The 18277-nt window shown below is 58.6% G+C and overlaps 5 protein-coding genes across 5 annotated transcripts; 1 reads left to right on the forward strand and 4 right to left on the reverse strand.

The window, feature by feature from the left end:
- Window positions 1–424: 424 nt before the first annotated feature.
- EV422DRAFT_599033 (uncharacterized protein) lies at window positions 425–6463 on the forward strand (the record flags this gene model as incomplete). The annotated part of the gene is made up of 3 exons (XM_053073650.1): window positions 425–4918; window positions 5021–5658; window positions 5777–6463. 3 exons carry the CDS (start codon window positions 425–427, stop codon window positions 6096–6098), a joined length of 5454 nt encoding a protein of 1817 aa, XP_052924003.1. The 3' UTR covers window positions 6099–6463.
- Window positions 6464–6492: 29 nt separating this feature from the next.
- Window positions 6493–7952, reverse strand: EV422DRAFT_568963 (isoprenoid synthase domain-containing protein; the record flags this gene model as incomplete). The annotated part of the gene is made up of 2 exons (XM_053072708.1): window positions 6493–6654; window positions 6726–7952. The coding sequence occupies 2 exons, from the start codon at window positions 7950–7952 to the stop codon at window positions 6493–6495; spliced, it is 1389 nt and encodes a 462-aa protein (XP_052924004.1).
- An 891-nt stretch (window positions 7953–8843) lies between these two features.
- EV422DRAFT_535123 (uncharacterized protein) lies at window positions 8844–11247 on the reverse strand. Its single transcript, XM_053070723.1, has 6 exons — window positions 11181–11247; window positions 10715–11126; window positions 10516–10635; window positions 10353–10415; window positions 9468–9994; window positions 8844–9386 (listed from the first exon to the last, which is right to left on the reverse strand). Exons 2-6 carry the CDS (start codon window positions 10913–10915, stop codon window positions 8921–8923), a joined length of 1377 nt encoding a protein of 458 aa, XP_052924005.1. The 5' UTR covers window positions 10916–11126; window positions 11181–11247; the 3' UTR covers window positions 8844–8920.
- EV422DRAFT_588867 (tRNA synthetases class I, catalytic domain-containing protein) lies at window positions 11231–14087 on the reverse strand. Its single transcript, XM_053073501.1, has one exon. The coding sequence runs from the start codon at window positions 13780–13782 to the stop codon at window positions 11398–11400; it is 2385 nt and encodes a 794-aa protein (XP_052924006.1). The 5' UTR covers window positions 13783–14087; the 3' UTR covers window positions 11231–11397.
- A 1821-nt stretch (window positions 14088–15908) lies between these two features.
- EV422DRAFT_498149 (P-loop containing nucleoside triphosphate hydrolase protein) lies at window positions 15909–18049 on the reverse strand (the record flags this gene model as incomplete). Its single annotated transcript, XM_053067992.1, has 3 exons — window positions 15909–17058; window positions 17144–17415; window positions 17483–18049. The coding sequence occupies 3 exons, from the start codon at window positions 18047–18049 to the stop codon at window positions 15909–15911; spliced, it is 1989 nt and encodes a 662-aa protein (XP_052924007.1).
- Window positions 18050–18277: the final 228 nt, after the last annotated feature.

The following is an 18277-nucleotide window of genomic DNA, read 5'->3' on the forward strand; positions in this document are numbered from 1 at the left end:
GCGCTTACGTCGGAGTGTTGTGGGCGGGTGCTGGGCGAGGGATACTGTTGAGAGTCGTGGGTCCTTCTGTTCCTGTCCACGGCGTTGCCAGTGCTGGTTCTTTGGGCATATCTCTGTGTGTATGTCTTTGTGTTGGCTGGGTTCCTCCCCTTCTAGTGCGAATTCACAGCAGGAGGGAAAGAACACCTCCGCCTCGTTCGGACGCGCCGTGGAATGTCACACTTGCCTCTATTCCCTTGGTGTTCGCTTAGGACACACATACCCTTGGAGGCCGCCGTCTATCCTCTCTCTTATTTATATCAGGTGCCCTCTCTTGCTCTCGGACCACCGCACGGATGAGCTTTGACATCGCAGCTGCATCGTAGGAGGACAGCATCGCACGCGTGGGTTTTTGGACAGGTCGCTACCTCCACAAAAAAGGGAAATGACAACAGGGTTCACCAACTCGCCTGGAATGGCACCAGCAACGGCGACCGCAGACCCAAGCATGCAAAGCTTCATGGACTCGCTTTCTCGCGACCTGGACGAAGCCGGAGAGTCCGCTCTCAAACAGCTTGAAGGCGCGGGCGACGGCGGCCATCTCGTGCGTCCAACGCGCGCGCGTGCGCAGAAGAACGTCCATAGCAGCCAAAGCGCAATAGACCTGCCCAGCTTCGAATTGTCCACCTCCTCCGAAAACACAGCCAGTATCAGCGTGCTGCAGATGCCGCCCGGTTTCTTGTCGCAGACCGAAAACGACTTACGCAGGGAGTTGGACGAGATCTCGGGGCCGTCGTTTTTGGGCGAGGTGGAGGATTTTGACAAGGATGCTCCGAGGATAGCTGATCAGCACACGGCCGAGCGACGGGCGTCGCCACAGATACATGGCGATTCGAAGCATGAACTCTCCTTGGCGGATGATTCGATGCTCCCTCATGTTAGCGCCGATAATCGAGAATCCGCGAACCACGGGGATGAGCCGGCGGATCAGAGCATAGATCGCGGGCAGGCGATGGGGAACCTTGACCCGAGCGGCATAGGTACTGGAGGCGACTTTAGCCTCTCCTTCGACGCCAATCCAGACGTTCCGCAAGTGCCGTCATTATCGACCATTCGCGATACCACGGGCGTGCGCAGAGCCGGCGGATTGGAAACCACGGTCACGGCTGAAGCGTACGATTACGAGGAAACGGGACCCAGCACAAGCGATGTGGGCAGACTCGCGAATACAGGAGCCGATGGCGCGTACGAACCCACAGAGGTGTTTGCAGACACCGGGTCTTCCGTGCCGGCGGCGGATGCCCCTGTAGCGGACGCCACAATACCGGTTGAACCCTTGGACGATTCGCTATTCGATAGGCTGGAAAAGTTTATAGCGCGAGAGGAGGAGCAGTTGAAGCGTTTGGATATAGAGCTCCAAGCTGAAAGCGAAGGCGCGTCGTTTCAGTTATTCACCGGAGTGCAACCCGACAATGGTCTCGTCCACACTGGTGGGGCTCAGGAGGAAGCCACCTTCACCCAATTGATACCCAACTCCCAGCCCCGCCAGTGGTTTTCAGAATCCAAGATCGCCGACGAAGGCTTCCTGTACAATACCCCAACCACCTACACCAACAACACGGCGGATTCTAACAACGGTGGAAGTAGCAACAACAACAAGAGTGATCGTAGCCCTGGCAACAAACCTAATCTAACTATGAGACCAAGCAGCGCCCGCTCATCGCCCGCCATATCCTATACAGGCCCGTTCAAATCAATCATGGACGAATCAGAAGCAGAGGACGAGGAAAGTCTGCCGCTCGACCCGGCGTCCCCCTACCCTGAACGGCGGTCTCCTTCGCCTACCCCGCATTCGCCGCTACGGCCTACCACCGGCGACGAACGCCACCAACTCGCAGATTCACCATACGCGGACCTGCGTTCCCCTTCCCCCACCTCGCACTCGCCCTTCCACCCACCCACCACCGACGACGAACGCCATCGACCCGAAACAGAAGACGAAACAGATGATTCCTCACCCACCTTGTCGTTCAAGTACGCGTCGGATCTGGTGATCAAAGGCCACAGGATGCCGACGCCGACGACGGCCGAGTCTGAACTGGATTTCGGCAGCGAAGACGAGGATGAGGATAGCAGTGGTGCTGAAGGGGAGTACGGGAACGTGTTGGACGCCGCGGAGAGTTTTCAGGGTGTGCGGTCGCCGTTGCCCGAGCCGCGGGAGAGCGAGCAGGTCTTTAAGGGCGATGCGTTTGAGGAGGCTTTCTTCCGGGAACAGTCGGGAGGGGAACGCGATTTCGACGCGGAACGCAGCGAGGAGGTGTATAGGAGGGACGAAAAACCGATCGAGGACGACCAAAGCTTCCGAGACGACATCTGGCTCGGCGCAGCCCGCAGCATGCCCGAGCGGTCCCAGTCCCAGACGCGCTCGCAATCCCTCTCACCCCAACGCGCACCGCCTCGCTCCAGCCCGTCTACGCGGGACCAAGACATATATATACCCACCCACGACCTGGAACACGACAACCAAGCCCCTCGGCAACACCCGCCGCCCCGCCTCCCCTCACCCTTCGCAGCCATGACCGACAACGACGATACCCCGCCCTCCGCTCTGTCTGTGGACCTTCAACCCCCGACGCCTGCACCACGGTCGTTCACGAGGGCGCCGCCGAGGTCTCCGCCTACACAACCCCCGGAGCAGCAGCAGCAGCACCCCCTCCCACCCTACCTCAAATTCTCGTTCAACGCGGGACCGGAGTTCAGCGATACGTTTACGACTATGCAGGATGCTACGGATACCATGCACACCGTCGCGTCGGCCGCGGTGCATCCTACCCTCCTCACCCACCAACCCCAACGCGCGAACCTCACCCCCGTCACCGCAAAGCCAGTAGTGGACGCCCTCCGCGTCCTGCAATCGAAAGTCGGCAAACTGGAATCCGAAAAAGCGGTCGCGAAGGAGCGTATCCGGGATCTGGAGGGGGAGCTTGGCCGTGCCCGAGGCGCGGTGTTGATGGAGCAGGCGACCCGATTGAGGGAGAGTCAGTTGCGGGAGAGTCAGTTGAGGGGGGAGGTGGGTGTGCGTGGGGGGAGGTGGGCACGTGAACGGGAACGGGAACGGGAGAGCGAACGGAGGGATGCAGAGACGCAGGTTAGCGGGGAGGAAGACGTCGGTGCGGGACCGGCCGTATCACCTCGACGGACCGCCACACGTGATCCGCCCACAGTATCGCCGCCCCAACCAACGCACAGCCACCAGCATCAACAACCGACGGACGAAGACCTCGCCCTCCGGCGCGAGCGCGACCTCGCCCTGCAGAAACTGCACGACTCGCTCACTGAAGTCGCCCTCCTGCGCCGCGAGGTTGCCCTGAGGGACAGGGAGATTGAGCGGACGAAACGGGAGGCGGATGTGATTGTGAGGAGTCTGAGCAGTGCCGTGGGTGTTGCTGCTGCCAGTGCTGGGGGAACTGGTCGCGTCGCGCATCCCCCGCCAGCTGCACATTCCGCACCATCTACACACCAGGACCAAGCGGACATGTCGTGGGCGTCGACGTCCGGGGGGAGGTTGTCGTATGCGAATGTGCCGGAGGTTGCGGGCGGGTCGAAAGAAAGGCGCGCGGAGGTGGCGAGAGAGGGGTCACCGGCACCGGCGCGGAAGAAAGGTGGCCCTACTTCGTCACCGACCAGGACCACGGGTGAGGGAGCGACGAAGAGAGCTGAATCGCGATCCTCTGGGAGATCCGATGATGAGGGGAAGGACAAGGGCAAAGCTGCTGCGTCTCCGGGGAAGGTCTCGTCTCCAGCCCCATCGGCCCCGCGGAAAGAAGGGAACACGAAATCGTCCCCTGTCCAATCCCAAGCCCCACCACCAAGAACCTCCACACCCCCGGCTGCTCCATCATCTCCCTTGCGTGACACCGCACAACAACCCAAATCCAGCCGCAAATCACCACCACGCAACGAAGTGAAAAGCCCCGCCCGCGCTGAAAAAGATCCGGTTGCACCCAAAGATGACAAGGAGGATGCTGAGGAGGATGGTGAGAACCCCGCAACAACGACCTCCTTCCTCCTCCGCGACGAGATCCGCGCGCTGAGAGAGGAGATTGAACGGGGACGGCGGAGGGACCGGGAGGCAAACGGTGGTGAGGGTGAACGGAGTGGGCGGGCGGACGAGACTGCGGGCCGGAAAAGCGAGCGCGAGCTGCTTAAGAGATCTGCCGGTGGGGTTAGTGACGCAGCGAAGCCTCCACCACCACCAGCATCAACGCTGCACCCGAACATGATCACGAAAGACCGCCTGCGCCGTCTGATTGTCAATAAACTGCTTGAGAAGGAACGTAACCGGGTCAAAACGGATGAGGACGAGACGGGTACGAAGGTGATGTGGAAACGCGTCGATGCGGGCGGTGCTGTGGGTGCGGATAGGGTGGGGCAACACCGACGGGCGCGGAAGGATATGCAAAGTGAGCACCGATCTGCGGATGAAAGGACGACGACAGCGACGCGGCCACGGTCCGCGGATCGTCAACGTCGTATCCACGAAGCCGGCCGCGCCGCCGCCGAAGTCCGCGCGCGGTCCGTCGGTGGTGCCGGGAAACGCGCGTCCCCAACAGCCCCACAAGGCGACGACCGCGCTGCAAAGCTGCACCGGGAAACTAGAGGCAAGCCGGCGAGGACAGCGGCCACCGATACCACCACCACCTCGCGGCGACACCAGTTGCAGCAGCATACCCAGGCGATCTTACATCAGCAAAAGGAAAAGCAGCAGCAGAGGAGTGTGAAGACGCAGACGGGGGAGGCGAGGACGGAGCCGAGGACGGAGCGGGGTGGTGGTGTGGCCGCGACGAGCAGCGCCAGTAGGAGGAGGGACAGGGCGGATCCGGCGGGAGGACCGGCGGGGACTAGGCTGTTTATGGAGATGCCGTTTGTGGTTGGGAAGGTAAGCTTCTCATTCGCGTGGGGGTGTTTGTGATTGTTATCTGAGGAGCCTTCTGTGGAAACATGATCATGCATGGTATGCTCACTGGTTCCCTCCCCCCAGTCCGCGACAAAATCCTACTCAGTAACCGCCAACCTCCAACAAGTCCTCTCCCTCCTCAAAGCGCACAACCCCTCCCTCTGCTCCGTCTGCTCCTCGCGCCGCACGCATGGTCTCGTGCACTCGCACCCACCGCACACACGGCGCCCACCGCGGGACCCGAAACACGACGGCCCGCTCGAGCGGCACCAGCACGCCGCGCTGGCGCATAGCGGGTTCTTTGGCGCGCGGCTTGGGGACGGGTTGGCGCGGGGGCCAGCCTCGACACGAAGTAGACGCACGGGGGGTGAAAAGACGAAACGCACGACGGATGAAGATGGAGATGGGGACGAGTTTGATGACCATGCGTCATTCCATGGGGACGTGCTGGACACGGCTGCGGCGGTGGCGTTGGCGGCTGCGACTGTTGGCGCGGCGAGGACGAGGTCGTTGACGAGGAAGGGTGGGGATCGGGAGAGGGAGAGGGAGAGGGGTGAGAGGAGGGGCGGGAAGGCGGCGGAACAGGGTCAGGGTCAGGATTCGCGGCGAGGCACGCGTGGGGACGTGGACCGTGGTCGCCGCACGCACGAGCGGGATGATGGCATGACGACGCTGGAGCGGGTGCTGGCGGTGCTGGAAGACGAGTTCCAGGATCTGAAACGGTATGTCATGTTCTTCCCTTTCGTGGTGATTAGTCTGGTGGGGTGCCCATTCGTGCGAACCCTTGATGAAGGGGACCGTGTTCATTACCTCCCTCTCACCCAATCATCCACCCTGTAGCCACTACCACACCCTCGTCCGCCACTACGAATCCGTCGCCTCCCGCACCACCTCCTCTCCCACCGACCCCATCGATGCGTACACCCTGCATCACGCCTCGACCTCCTCGCACACCACCGCAACAACTACCACCACAGCCCTCCGCAGCCTCGGCGACGACCTGCGCCACGTCATCCGCGCCATGGACACCAAAGGCGACCAGATTGCGATACTGAGGGAGATCCTGAGGGGGTTTGGCAGGGTTGTTGGGAATGCGGGTGGGAAGGGGACGGGGAACGGAAAGGGGAAGGTGGATCATGAGAGGGCTGCGGGGCGTGTCTAATGTGAGGGGAACTGGGAGAGGAAGTAGGCCGCCCGTGTTCACGAGACGCGATTGAGCCCGGATTATACTGTATATCGTCCGGAATGGGGAGTTTACGGGGACCGGGGGGCTTCTGAAAAGGGCTTGTAAGCTCTATGTCACCTGTTTGTCTGCATGTGCAATGTTGCATGAGATTGTACATATAAATACAGACAACGTCGCCAACCTCCTGTATGGCCCCTGAAACCTGACTTCCGGAGGGAGTGCGGTGGGGGCACCAAGTCCTTCCTAATCTACTTACTGTAAGCTACATAAACGCTGGCTGTGTGATATTAAAGAGCTGGCGTCGGGGTTCTATATATGTGTGCAACATATCGAGTCATATTACCGCACCGAAGTGACGAACTCCCTCTGATCATTTCTTCCTCGTCAAAACAGCGTCGGTCAACTGTATCAGCGCCGAGCGGGCGGGTGTGTCCGGCAGCAGCGAGATGGCGTCGATGGCTTTTTGGCAGTAGGAGGCCGCGAGGGCGTGGGTGCGCGGGAGGCCGTCTGATTGGAAGACGAGTTCTAGTGCCTGGGAGGGAAAGAGCAAAAAACTGTCAGAAACATGGCGAAGAATGTCATGTCACAGTATATATGACCTACCTTCTCAACATCCCCCTTCTCCGCAAAATTCCGCTCCATAAGCACATGCAGCTCTCCATACGTCTCTGCCGCAAACAGCACCGGCGCGGTCGCGAGTCCCAATTTCAGGTCCGCATTGACCGGTTTCCCAAACGCGTCGGCCGAGGTGGTGAAATCCAGCATATCGTCCACCAACTGGAACGCGATTCCCAGGTTCTTGCCGTACGCGTAACATGCGTCGACCACGTGGGGTGTGCAGCCGCCGAGGACGGCGGCGGCGCGGCAGGATTTGGCGATCAGGGAGGCGGTTTTGAGGTACGTTTTTTCGAGGTAGTAGTCGAATTTTTGGGCGAGGATTTCTTGCTGTTCGGGTGTTTGTTGGGACGTTGAGTTTGTTGAAGAAGGCGCGGGGAAGAGCGGATCCCGAATATGGCGATGAAACCACGACGTTCCCTTCTCCTGTTTACTACTATTCAGCGCCGAGTTGCGCAACTGCATGAACTCGCCCTCGACGAGGTTTGAGATGACGGTGGCGAGGAGCTCGACGACCTCGACGTTTCGTAAGCGGGCGAGGGCCACCGATGCGCGGGCGAGCAGGAAGTCGCCGGCGAGGATGGCCATCTTATTTCCAAACTCGGCGTTGGCGGAGGGCGTGCTGCGGCGGGTCATCGCGAGGTCGATCACGTCGTCGTGGAGGAGCGAGGCGGTGTGGATCATTTCGGAGATTTCGGCGAGGCGGCGTTGGGTCGAGAGGATGTTGTTGTCGGGGAGACTGCTGATGTCAGAGGGCCGTATCGTCTTTGTCTTTGCCTCGTCGAACCGTACCTCCCTGTCCATCGAACTCACGGGCACGTCCACATCCCCATCGTGCAACCTCGCCCGTTCCGCCGCGGCATCATACCCCTCCCGTTTCGGCGCCACACTCGTCGCCTGCGAGACCAGCAACACCACCATAGGCCGCACATGTTTCCCTCCCGCCGAGAAATAGTAGTTCGCAATCGTCGCCAGCACAGGATGTCCGGTCCCCAGCAACCGGCGCACATGTTCCGTCAACAGCGCCAGATCGTTGCCCAGGAGGTCACTGGGCTTGATCCGCTGGGTTCCGAGTGCTGGCGAGACGAGAGTCTCGCTCGCGGACATGGCCCGTGACCATTCGGGCGAGGTGGGGGTGGGTTTGGCCCCTATCCCTTCGGGGAGGGCTTGCGAGGCTGCGGCTTTGAGCGCGCTCACTGCTGCCTTGTCCCGCATTGCTGTCACTTTTTCGGTTATCCAACTGCTACTATTGCTGGAGGCATCTTTTCCTGACGACGCTGCTTCTGGTTCTGGTGAGGCCTGTGATTGTTGTAATCTCGTTGCCGTGCTAGAGTATTTCTGGTGCGAAGCCTGAAGTGTGCAAAAACGATTAGTCTCTACATCCACAAACCCTTGACCTCCTCCCTGTCTCGTAGATCAGCTAGATCACCCTATCTACCATCTTGCCCGAACACCCAGCTATCTCCCCGAGGTCTGCAAACTCACCTTGAGAGGAAGGGTGGATGACCGCGGGCGCAAACCCCGCCGCGCCAATATTGGAACGGCGTGAAGCATCGGGTGGGTTGGGTTGGGTGGGGGGTGTGCAGGTGAAGAACGGGGAGGTTGTTGCAGACAGGGCGACCAGCTTCCGTTATGCGAGGCTCTATGTACGGTCTAAGACTCTATGCGCACAGGGGGGGCTTGTGCCAGCAGCGACAAGGTGCTCGTCGGAGAAAGGCTGCAAAGGGAGTCCAACAGCCTGCGCGTTCGGCAATTCCTCCCCTCTTTGCCGTGCGACCGCGGAATTCGCAAAACATTAACACTCTCGCATCCTTTCTTGCCCATATATAAAACAAGCCAATACATACACCATCCCCCTCCACTCTCCTCCGACTCCCTTCATCTACATACACATACATACATACATTGTATCCATGTCGGAGTATTCGGGGGTTGAGTTGCGGTTGACTATTGTGTGCCTTAGCCTACCTCCCTTCGCTCCCATCCCCTGGCCCCAACTGCGTTTCCATTTTCCCGTTTCGAACATAGTGTACATCGACCTTTGTGGTTTTCTTCTGGGTCTTGGGGATGTATGGTTTCGATTTCTGAAAGGCGGCAGGGGTGGAGTTTCTCGGTTTCTTAACGGCGTCTGCGGTCACACAAGGGAAGAACAGATGAGCGGGAGTAATGACATACTACTCTGACTAAAGAGCGAAAACCCACCGATCAGAAGACTCCCTATCGCGTCTCGGACTTCTACTCCTCCTCTCCTTCTTCACCTCCCGATCGCGGTCGCGGTCACGATCACGATCCCGTCCCCTCTCCTTTCCTTCCCGACCATAAGAAGACCCCCCCTCACGCCCCTCGCGTCCCTCACGCTCCGAGCGATCCGACGAGCGGTGGTGGTCGCGGTCCTTGTACCCATCACGGTCCTTGTCACGGTGGGACGACGAGCGGCGGTAGTCTGAGGAGCGGCTGTCGTCGTAGTCCGGGCGGGAGGTGCGGCGGTAGTCGCTGGCGGGAGCTGCGGGGGTGGGGAGTGGGGCGCCACTGGGAATGCTGGCGTTGTTGTAGGTGCCGGGCTCGAGTTTGACGTCGGGGTGGCGGTGGGAGCGGTCTGAGTAGTCGCGATCGCCGCCTCCCCCTCCTCCATATCGACCGCCGGAAGCACTGTATGCCAAGGAAACAGCAGTTAGTTTGAAGATCGCTCGTACAACATCACACAAGCTGCTTTCATATGCAGTTACTTACGGTCGATCACCATAACCACCTCCACCACCGCCATAGCCACCACCACCATAACCACCACCTCCACCTCTCGGCGGGCCCCCGTATCCACCTCCATACCCGCCCCCACCGCCATACCCGCCCCGTCTCTCACCGCCACCGCCATACCCCCCACGACCCGTCGGCGGCCCACCCCTAAACCCTCCGTCAACATACCCGCCACCGCCACCTCCTCCTCCATACCCATATCCACCGCCATGCCCCTGCCCACCCGACGCCGCCATCATCGACCCGTACCCGCCCTCACGTCCACTCCACCTCTGATTCACATCCTTCCCGCCCAACCGGGTCCCTCCGAGCCCGCCACCGAGTCGACGGGGCCTCCATCCTTTAACGGTGCGCCCGCGCTCCACGTCGACGAGCACGCGGCGGTCGTTGATTTTCAGCCCGTCGCCTTCTTTGTAGGCCGCTTTCATGTCTTTCTCGCGCTCGTATTCGATGAAGGCGTAGCCGCGGGATTTCTCGGTGTCGGGGTTGTGCACGATTCGGAGCTGGGAGTGATTTGGCGAATTTCCAGGGTTTGAACGATGATGGTTGCGGCGATGGGAAAGGGTGGAGGAGAGGACAAGCTCGGTTCAATGTTTCGTTCCACTTCGGCGGACTTACCCGCTTACCATAATAAAAAGTGCAAAAACAAACGCCAAGCACGCAACCCCACCACCACAGCCCTACACCGAAATGAACGCCATGCAACACCGACGCGAAGAGTAACTGCGGAAAGAGCAAACGAACCAGACCAGTGCTCAAACGGCCCAAAGATCATCACAGCACAAGACTGCTCCCCAGACCGCCGGGCCCTTTCCAACAGCTTCTCGTCCCCACCGTCCTTTGTCTACAAAAATTCCTTACCGATTTGATAGGCCCAAACCTTTCAAACTCTCGTTTCAGCTCTTTTTCAGTCGTATGATAAGACTAACAACCGACGAAAGAAATACACTCAAAGAGTCAATCTTCTGCCGCATACAAGAGGCAGTGAACCCCGAGCAAAAAGAGTGTAATCAACAGAACTCACCAAACGAGCCACAAACAACGTCTTGTAAGGATCACTGGCCACATTCGGGTCTTGATCGGTATCCCAGGTGGTTAGACCGTTATCAATAGCCTCTTTCGCTTTCTGTTCTCGTTCCGCTTTCTATCCCCAAAAGCAAAAAAAAGCTCAGCATCGGTCCCCCATCCCCAAACAACCCCCCCCCCCACTCCCTTAAACCTACCTTCCGCTTCTTCTTCTCCGCAACACTCTCACTCGGCACATAATCCACATCATGCCCTTTGCATCTGTCCAGAAACTCCGCGATCCCAGTCAACACGGGCCCGCGGCGGTCGGCGGGGGCGCGGTCGAGCGGTTCGAGGTACGGCAAGGGTGGCCGCGGGGCGAAGAGCTTGATGAGATGGGGGGGTAGTTGGGCGGTCATAATTTACAGGCGAGGAGGGTGATCTGCGCGAGGTGCGTGGTTTGTGGGGTGGGGGTCGGATTTTCAATGACCCTTTCCGCGTCCTGACGGGATGGTGTGTAAGCCGTAGTGAGCGGACGGGGTTGTGCTGTGGGTTGCGATCCGTAGGCCTCCCGTCGCTGATCGAGCAGTGAAGGCAGATCGTCCCGGGGTCATTTGTATCTGGTTGCAGCTGTGCCGAGGGTTAGGAGGGTTCAGTTGATCGTTGGACGGGGCCGTGACTCACGCTTAGTCAGCAACGGCCTTTTCACACAGCTATCCCAGACGGGAAAGAAAGCACAGACAGACAGTAGGTTATGATAGGTACGAGCTTGGGATGAATCTATGCAGCAAATGCAAACGACAGTAAAGAGTAACAATGTAGTGGGACACTCCACGGAAAAAAAAGATGGAACGAGCCAAGAGGCGAAAGTGCGATCCACCTCCCCACCCCTTCAAATTCCCTACTTATCCTTCCCCGCATCCTCCTTCAACGTAACCGTCCGATTAATCACCCACTTCCCCTTCCCCACGTCCGAATCCTTATCCACACAAAAGTACCCCGTCCTAACCGCCTGGAACCGATCCTCAACCGCATACCCCCTAATCCCCACCTCCGCAATCGCCTTATCCAGCACCTGCAGACTGTCCGGGTTGATATCGCTCAACCAGCCCCCGGGCACGTCTTTCTCGGACTGCGGGTTCTCGTGCAGGAACAGGTTGTTGTAGAGCCGCACGGTGGTGGGCACGGGGGAGGAGTGGGCGGGGGAATGGGCGATCCAGTGGATGTATGTCTTTGGTTTGGTCGTCTTGACCGACGCGTCGTTCTCATACCGCGCTTTGACGGCGGTGATCTCCCCGTTGGCGTTGCGCACGACGGAGGTGGCGGTGATGGGGAAGGGCACGTTGAGCAGACCGACGGATTTGCCCGGTGTGAGGCGGTAGAAGTTCGGGTCGGGCTGCTCACGGAAATCGGAGCGGTCGATGTAGACGCGGTTGGTAAAGGGCAGTTTTCGCGTGCCCATGGCGTCGTCGCGGGGTTTGTTGGGAACGACGACCTCTTCCACGTGATCATCGGGCAGGTTCTCGATGATGATTTCCAGGGGGTCGAGGATGAGCATGAGACGGGGCGCGACGTCGTTGAGGTGTTCGCGGACGACGTTCTCGAGTCTGTCGGGGTGGATCGTGGACTGGGAGGTGGTGACGCCCAGATCGCGCACGAACGCGTTGACGGCTTCCGGCGTGAACCCCCTGCGTCTGATGGCAGCCATGGTGTACAGCCGGGGGTCGTCCCAGCCATTGACAATCTTCTCGTCCACGAGTTTCTTGAGCTTCCGCTTGGACATGACGGTGTAAGCCAGGTTCAGGCGGCCGTACTCCCACTGCACCGGCTTGTAGATCTCGAGGGCGTCGACGAGCCAGTAGTACGATTCGCGCGAGAGGGTGAACTCGGTCGTGCACAGGGAATGCGTGATGTCTTCGAACGAATCCACTAGGCAGTGGGTGAAGTCGTAAGTGGGGTAGATACACCACTGGTCGGCGGTGCGGTGATGGGACGCCTTGAGGATGCGGTACGCGACCAGGTCCCAGAACTGCGGATTGGGGTTCTGCATGTCCATCTTCATACGCAGGAAGGCCTCGCGGGGCTCATACTTGCCCTGCTTCATTTTTTCAAACTCGTCTAGCGATTCCTGGATCGGGCGGGACCGGTGCGTGCACTCCTTGCGGGGCCCGCGTTCGTCGCCGCCTCGGTTGGCTTTGATTTCGTCGCCGGTGCAGTGGCACACATAGGCTTTGTCACGCTTGATGAGCTCCACCGCCAGCTCGTACAGTTTCTGGAAGTGATCGGATGAGTAGGTGATGGCGTGCGGCTCGTAGCCCAGCCACCGGACGGTTTCGAGGATGGAGTCAAAGTAGATCTGTTCCTCGGCTTCCGGGTTCGTGTCGTCGTACCGCAGGTTAGTTATCCCGTTGAAGGCGGCGGCGTAGCCAAAGTTGACGTTGATGGCCTTGGCGTGTCCAATGTGGAGGAAACCGTTGGGTTCGGGGGGGAACCGAGTGATAACCTTCCCACCAGTGCGTTTCAGATGCTCCTCCATCAGCTTCGGGTCAATCTGAGGGTTCTCCCCAGCCTTATGCAACTTAGAGAGCTCTCCTTCCGTAATGAACCTCGTGCTCTTTGCCGCCTCCGCCACTCGGCTGCCAGTCCCATTAGCAGCCACCGGCGCATCCGCCACTTTCGCAGGCGCCTTGGCAGCCTTAGCACTCTTCTCCGCCGCCTTTTTCGCCTTCGGGTTATCCCGCTCATCCTTCGGCCCCAAGACCGCCAGCACCTGTCTATCCAGCTCCTCTTTGACCGCCAACGCGTTGGCCCACCTCAGACTGACACGCAAAGCGCCCAAAAGCTGGCCCGCAAGCGTGTATCTCTTCTCCTCCAAATCCTTCCTCCGGGCCTCAATCACCTTCTCCACCTCCACGGTGATCTCCGCCGGTGTCACAGTAACGCCCACCCCGCAGTCCTTATCAAACTGGGCGTCGTCGATCTCCCCGCCGGCCTTCTCGGCATGCTTGATCCCCGCCGCGATCCGGTCGGTGGAGGTCAGCCGCCCGTCCCGGATGGCGCGGGTGAGGTATCCGATGTGCGCTGCGGCTTGAGGGGTGATAGTCGACGCGAGGTGGTAGTACAGGGCGCCGGTGGATCTGTCCACTGGCGCGGAATCGGCGCTCGTGATGCCTGCATCGGTGAGGATGGCGTGCAGGTTTGCACCGAGCTTTTTGTTGGCGGCTGTTTCTTTCGCTTTGACGTCGGAGAGCCCGATGCGGGTGAAGAGGGTTATGAGTTCGTCCATTCTGGTGTTGGTGTTGTTGGTTATGTGACGAGGTGAGCGAGTAGTGGCAAGATTCCGAGGCCGAGTGAAGATTCCAGGGCTAGTAAGTCCAACGAAGAGCGGATGAAGGAGCCGGGCGCTAAGCTGTGGATGAGGGCTGAGCAGCGGCGACTTGAGGCTCTTATGTACTACTGAGAGCAGACGGGAGGTGCGTTGAGCCGCCAGCGTTGCTTGTTGCGAATATGGGGAGTGATCAGGGGCAATGTCAAATGGGCTCCTTGGTGGGTTTCTGAGGAGAAGTGAGTGCTCCTAAGATCTTGTTGGGGACAGGCGATAGGATGCATCACGTGATGAGGATGACTCGTCCAGCTCACCCATTGACGGCGCCCACCCGTCTGAACGATCTTCCTTTCCGGCACGCTCCCCCTAGGCTTCATGGAAAGGGGATTAACGATCCAGTTCTTGCACAAAAACTGCGCCGGAAATGCCTCCACGCAATTTCTATACACGCCGGACTTGACCTGCAAACGAACAAGCAACTATTCCGGGAAAGATGAAAATAATGGGCCTTAACATCCAGTCCCAGCGAATCTAACCAGAGGGTCTTGCATATAGAGTCTATCGATGGTTTCAAAACTCTCGATTGTTGACCGTTTCTTGGACAGCCAACATGTGCACACTTGCGAAGATGTCACCTTGGATATAGAGGTGATCGACTTGTCTAGCTTCTGCCGGTCTTCTACCTCCGCGCAAAACGTAGGACTGTGCACGAAAGCAATCATCTACAAAACATCATATCGCTCGCTTGATCTTCACAAGTGTACCAAAACACTCACTCACAATGTTGTCAGCGTGACGAAGTTTCACAAAGACATGGCCGCGCTTCCTGCGTCGGTGATGGCAAAAGTACCCTGGGGAGTCGCAAACGTGTTCCCGAATATTCAGCGGGATCGTCAGACCTTAGGCATTTCTTTCAGCGGTGATGCCCCGACATCACTCCTGGTTCCGGTGTCAGCACATGACGGTCTGAAGAAGTTCTATCTATCCCGACCGTCGCTACCCGAGCTCAGGCCCATAAGAACCCACTTTTGCCACTCATAATCAAAACACGGATGTCGACACCATCCAGCTTCCTCACGAGATATCAGGCTCTGCGGGCGTGACTACGGAGGCCCAGCTCCTGCTGAATGTGATGAGTAGCTCGATTCGCGAGTGAAGACTTCCTTACAGTCGAACTAAGCTGGCTGATCAAGGAAACCTAGCCTTGTTTGGCTTTCGGCGAGTCGGGCTTTGTAACGATCATGGTCTACTCGCTCCGTCTACCTAGTCCGAGCCTGATCGGGCTACCTCCCTGGAGCAGGCGGTACGCTACGATTACATAACGCCTTCTGAGCCCAGGACAAACGCGGTATCCCAGACGTTGCAAAGCTGAATATACCGTCTTCATCAACACGGGGCCTGAAAGAGCGAGCCCGTATCCGGACAGACGTCGGACGAGGCCACGCGGCTTACATAACGCGTTTTTCCTCATCCACGGGACGCGTTCTCAGGTTTTTCGCAAGCAACGCAAAAACCTCAAAAGGGGTTTGAGAAAGCCCACTCGTTCACCCCAACGGGTTCAGTTCAATTCGGCTCACGGACCTACATGACCAACGGCGGCTGCGGTAGGTCTCTGCTTCGAATCCCGCCGACGGTCCAGTCCAGTTTCCGCAGTTCAGTTCAAGGATCGACGTACCCAGCAGCGGATGTCCGGGTTCCATGCGCATCAGCCACAGAGAGCGGAGTGTCCCCGTCCCAGCCGTCTGAGGACAGGTTTAGCGACGAGCCATCGGCGGGTGGTTGAAGAATGCGCAAACGACGAGGGCGCTTGCTTTCGGGGCGCATCCGTGGCAAAAACTGACATCAGGATCGTACTTGGGCCAATCGAAGAGGTCCTAACCGAACCTAAGCGTGATGGGAAAATGACAGACTCACACGCTATCGATATTGGGATTACATGCAAAGTATGTGGGGGGGAAGGTGCGTGGGAAATGTCACTATTAATCTGCGTCCAGCGAACAGGAAATGCATACTACTAAAGTACATACTACGAAGGGTCCATAAATAAAATGCGGAGACGAAAAACAACGAACCGATTGTCAAGCAAACTACGACTTGACCGCAACAACCTCAATCTGCTCCATCTCGGCTCCCTCCTCCGCCACCTCGGTCCCCTTCCCCTTGCGCGCCGGTTTACTATTCTCCTGGCCCCTGACGATATTCGCCAACGCCGCATACGCAATCGCAATCAACACGACCGCCATCCCCACCAAGATCACCGCACACAGCAGGATCGACAGTCCGTTGGAGAACCCAAGGTCCGCGATGTACGACTCCCCCGCGCGGGCGGTCCCGTCCTCCTGCGGGATCTGCAGGCCCGCGTACTCGTTCTTGACAAGCCCGATGAAGGAGTACCTGATGGGGGAGAGCCACCGTATCCATCCAAAGTACGCCGGGATCGCCGAGTCGTTGATGAACAGGCCCGAGAACAGCATGAGCGGTAGCAGGAGGAGTGGCGTGACGGCGAGCGCGACGGGTAAGGAAGGGAAGATCGACGCGAGTGAGACTCCGAGCGCGAATCCGGTGAGTGAGACCATGATCACGAAGGCGCATACGATGAGGTATTTAGCCGCGTCGACCTGGAGCCCGACCATCCAGTAGATGATGGTCGCCATGATGGTTGGGAAGACGATGATGGAGGGGAGCTCGACGCCTATTTTCGAGAAGAAGAAGGCGGGGAGGGAGTAATATCCCGATCCGTGTTCTCGGGCGAATACCAGTTTATCGGCCGCGAAGATGCCGAGGATGGACATGGTTGAGCCGAAGACGGCTTGGGTGGAGAGGAAGAAGAGGACTCCTACTCTGTTCTGGTTGGCGGCGTACCCGGTCTTGTCGTCGGTGTTGAGGAAGAGGAGGCCGATGATGAGGGCGAGGATGAGGGATTGACCCGCTTTGGCGCGGAGGACTAATGGATTGCGGACGGAGTTTTTGAACTCGCGTTCGAGAAGGTATTTGAATTGGGTCGAGTAGGATGTGCCGGCGGTTTGGTTCTTTTTTAACGTGACGGTGTCGGCGGGCGGGTTTTGGCGGATCTTGGCCAAATCAGCGGCTTCGGGACTGTCTTTCCAGTATTGGATTAAGCGTTTGATGCGGTCGGCGTTGCTTTCTTCTTTTTTCTCTTCGAAGGAGCCTTCTTGGTTGTTAAGAATGGCCATGAAGACATGGTCTGCGGGGTTGAAGTGCTCCGGGCAAGGGTAGCTGCGAAACGAAGGAAAGATGTTAGTTAGGTCAGGTGGTCCTGATTCAGGACCTGAGCAACTCAAGTAAACCCTCCGAAACTCACCCAAGACGGCCAAAGTAGTCCACCACCTTCGACGTCGGACCATTATACATGACCTGACCCTCAGCGAGGAAAAGCACATCATGGAACAACGCAAAGACCTCAGACGACGGCTGATGGATGGTACACGCAATCGTGCGACCGGTGGTAGCCAGATTGCGCAGGATGCTGATGACGGAGTAAGCGGTGAACGAGTCTAAGCCGCTCGTGGGCTCGTCGAGGTAGAGAATGCGGGGTTCGGTGATGAGCTCCATTGCGATTGCCACTCGTTTTCTCTAAAAAGGAATGAGCATTCAGTGATCAGACAGGACAGTCAAGCCATCACGTCTCTCCCCAATTTACCTCTCCTCCGCTGATGCCTTTAAGGGTGGGGCTTCCAACGACAGTATGTGCGCACTTGCGCAAGTTGAGCAGATCCAACATCTCCTCCACCTTACGTTCCTTCTCCTCTGCCGAAACGGCATCGCCCAACCGGAGTGTCGCAGACATGGCGATCGCCTCCCTCGCAGTCATAGTGGCCAGGATCACATCGTCCTGGAACACGAACCCGCTCTCCTTCCGCATGGCGCTGCCCGAGACCGGCTGCTTGTTGACCGTGACGGACCCGCTGACGCTGCCGCCGTCGGTGTGGCCGGCGAGAACGTTGAGGAGGGAGGTCTTACCGGCTCCGCTGGCGCCCATGATGGCCGTCAGGCGGCCGGGGCGGAAGACACCGCTGATGTCGTTGAGTATGCTCTTTTCTTTGGTGACGGCTTTGGAGAAGGGGTTGGATTTTTTGGCTGCTGGATCGGCGGCTTCTATGGAGTAGTTGATGTTGTGGAAACCGACTTGTACGCTGCGAAAAAGAGGGAGGTCAGTATCTCGGATATCTTCAACTAGAGACCCATCAACTATCAATCCATCAACCATCAACCATGGACGATCAGGACCTACAAGAACGACCGTTCGCTGACGCTCACATTCCCTGCTCGCTTCGCTCGCTAATAGTTGCTCCTCAATAGCGAGACTCGTTCCGCTCGTGAAGGCGTTTGCTTCCGCCGACCGCGGTACGGTCGGTCTCCCGGACTGAACCAACCCCACACCTCGCTTCACTCGCCCCAGACACCCCGCTATCACTCGCGGCAGGCAAACGCATTC

Source organism: Fimicolochytrium jonesii (genome assembly GCF_025526975.1).
Source record: "Fimicolochytrium jonesii strain JEL569 chromosome Unknown EV422scaffold_18, whole genome shotgun sequence".
Lineage (NCBI taxonomy): Eukaryota > Fungi > Chytridiomycota > Chytridiomycetes > Spizellomycetales > Powellomycetaceae > Fimicolochytrium > Fimicolochytrium jonesii.

Excerpts from the sequence above, each read along its gene's own strand:
- EV422DRAFT_588867 (XM_053073501.1), bottom strand. The coding sequence starts at position 13,782 with ATGGACGAACTCATAACCCTCTTCACCCGCATCGGGCTCTCCGACGTC.
- EV422DRAFT_535123 (XM_053070723.1), bottom strand. The coding sequence starts at position 10,915 with ATGACCGCCCAACTACCCCCCCATCTCATCAAGCTCTTCGCCCCGCGG. Across the intron at positions 10,636-10,714 it reads CGGAGAAGAAGAAGCGGAAG|AAAGCGGAACGAGAACAGAA; the intron begins GTAGGTTTAAGG and ends TTTTGGGGATAG. Across the intron at positions 9,387-9,467 it reads GGTGGTTATGGTGATCGACC|TGCTTCCGGCGGTCGATATG; the intron begins GTAAGTAACTGC and ends CTTGGCATACAG.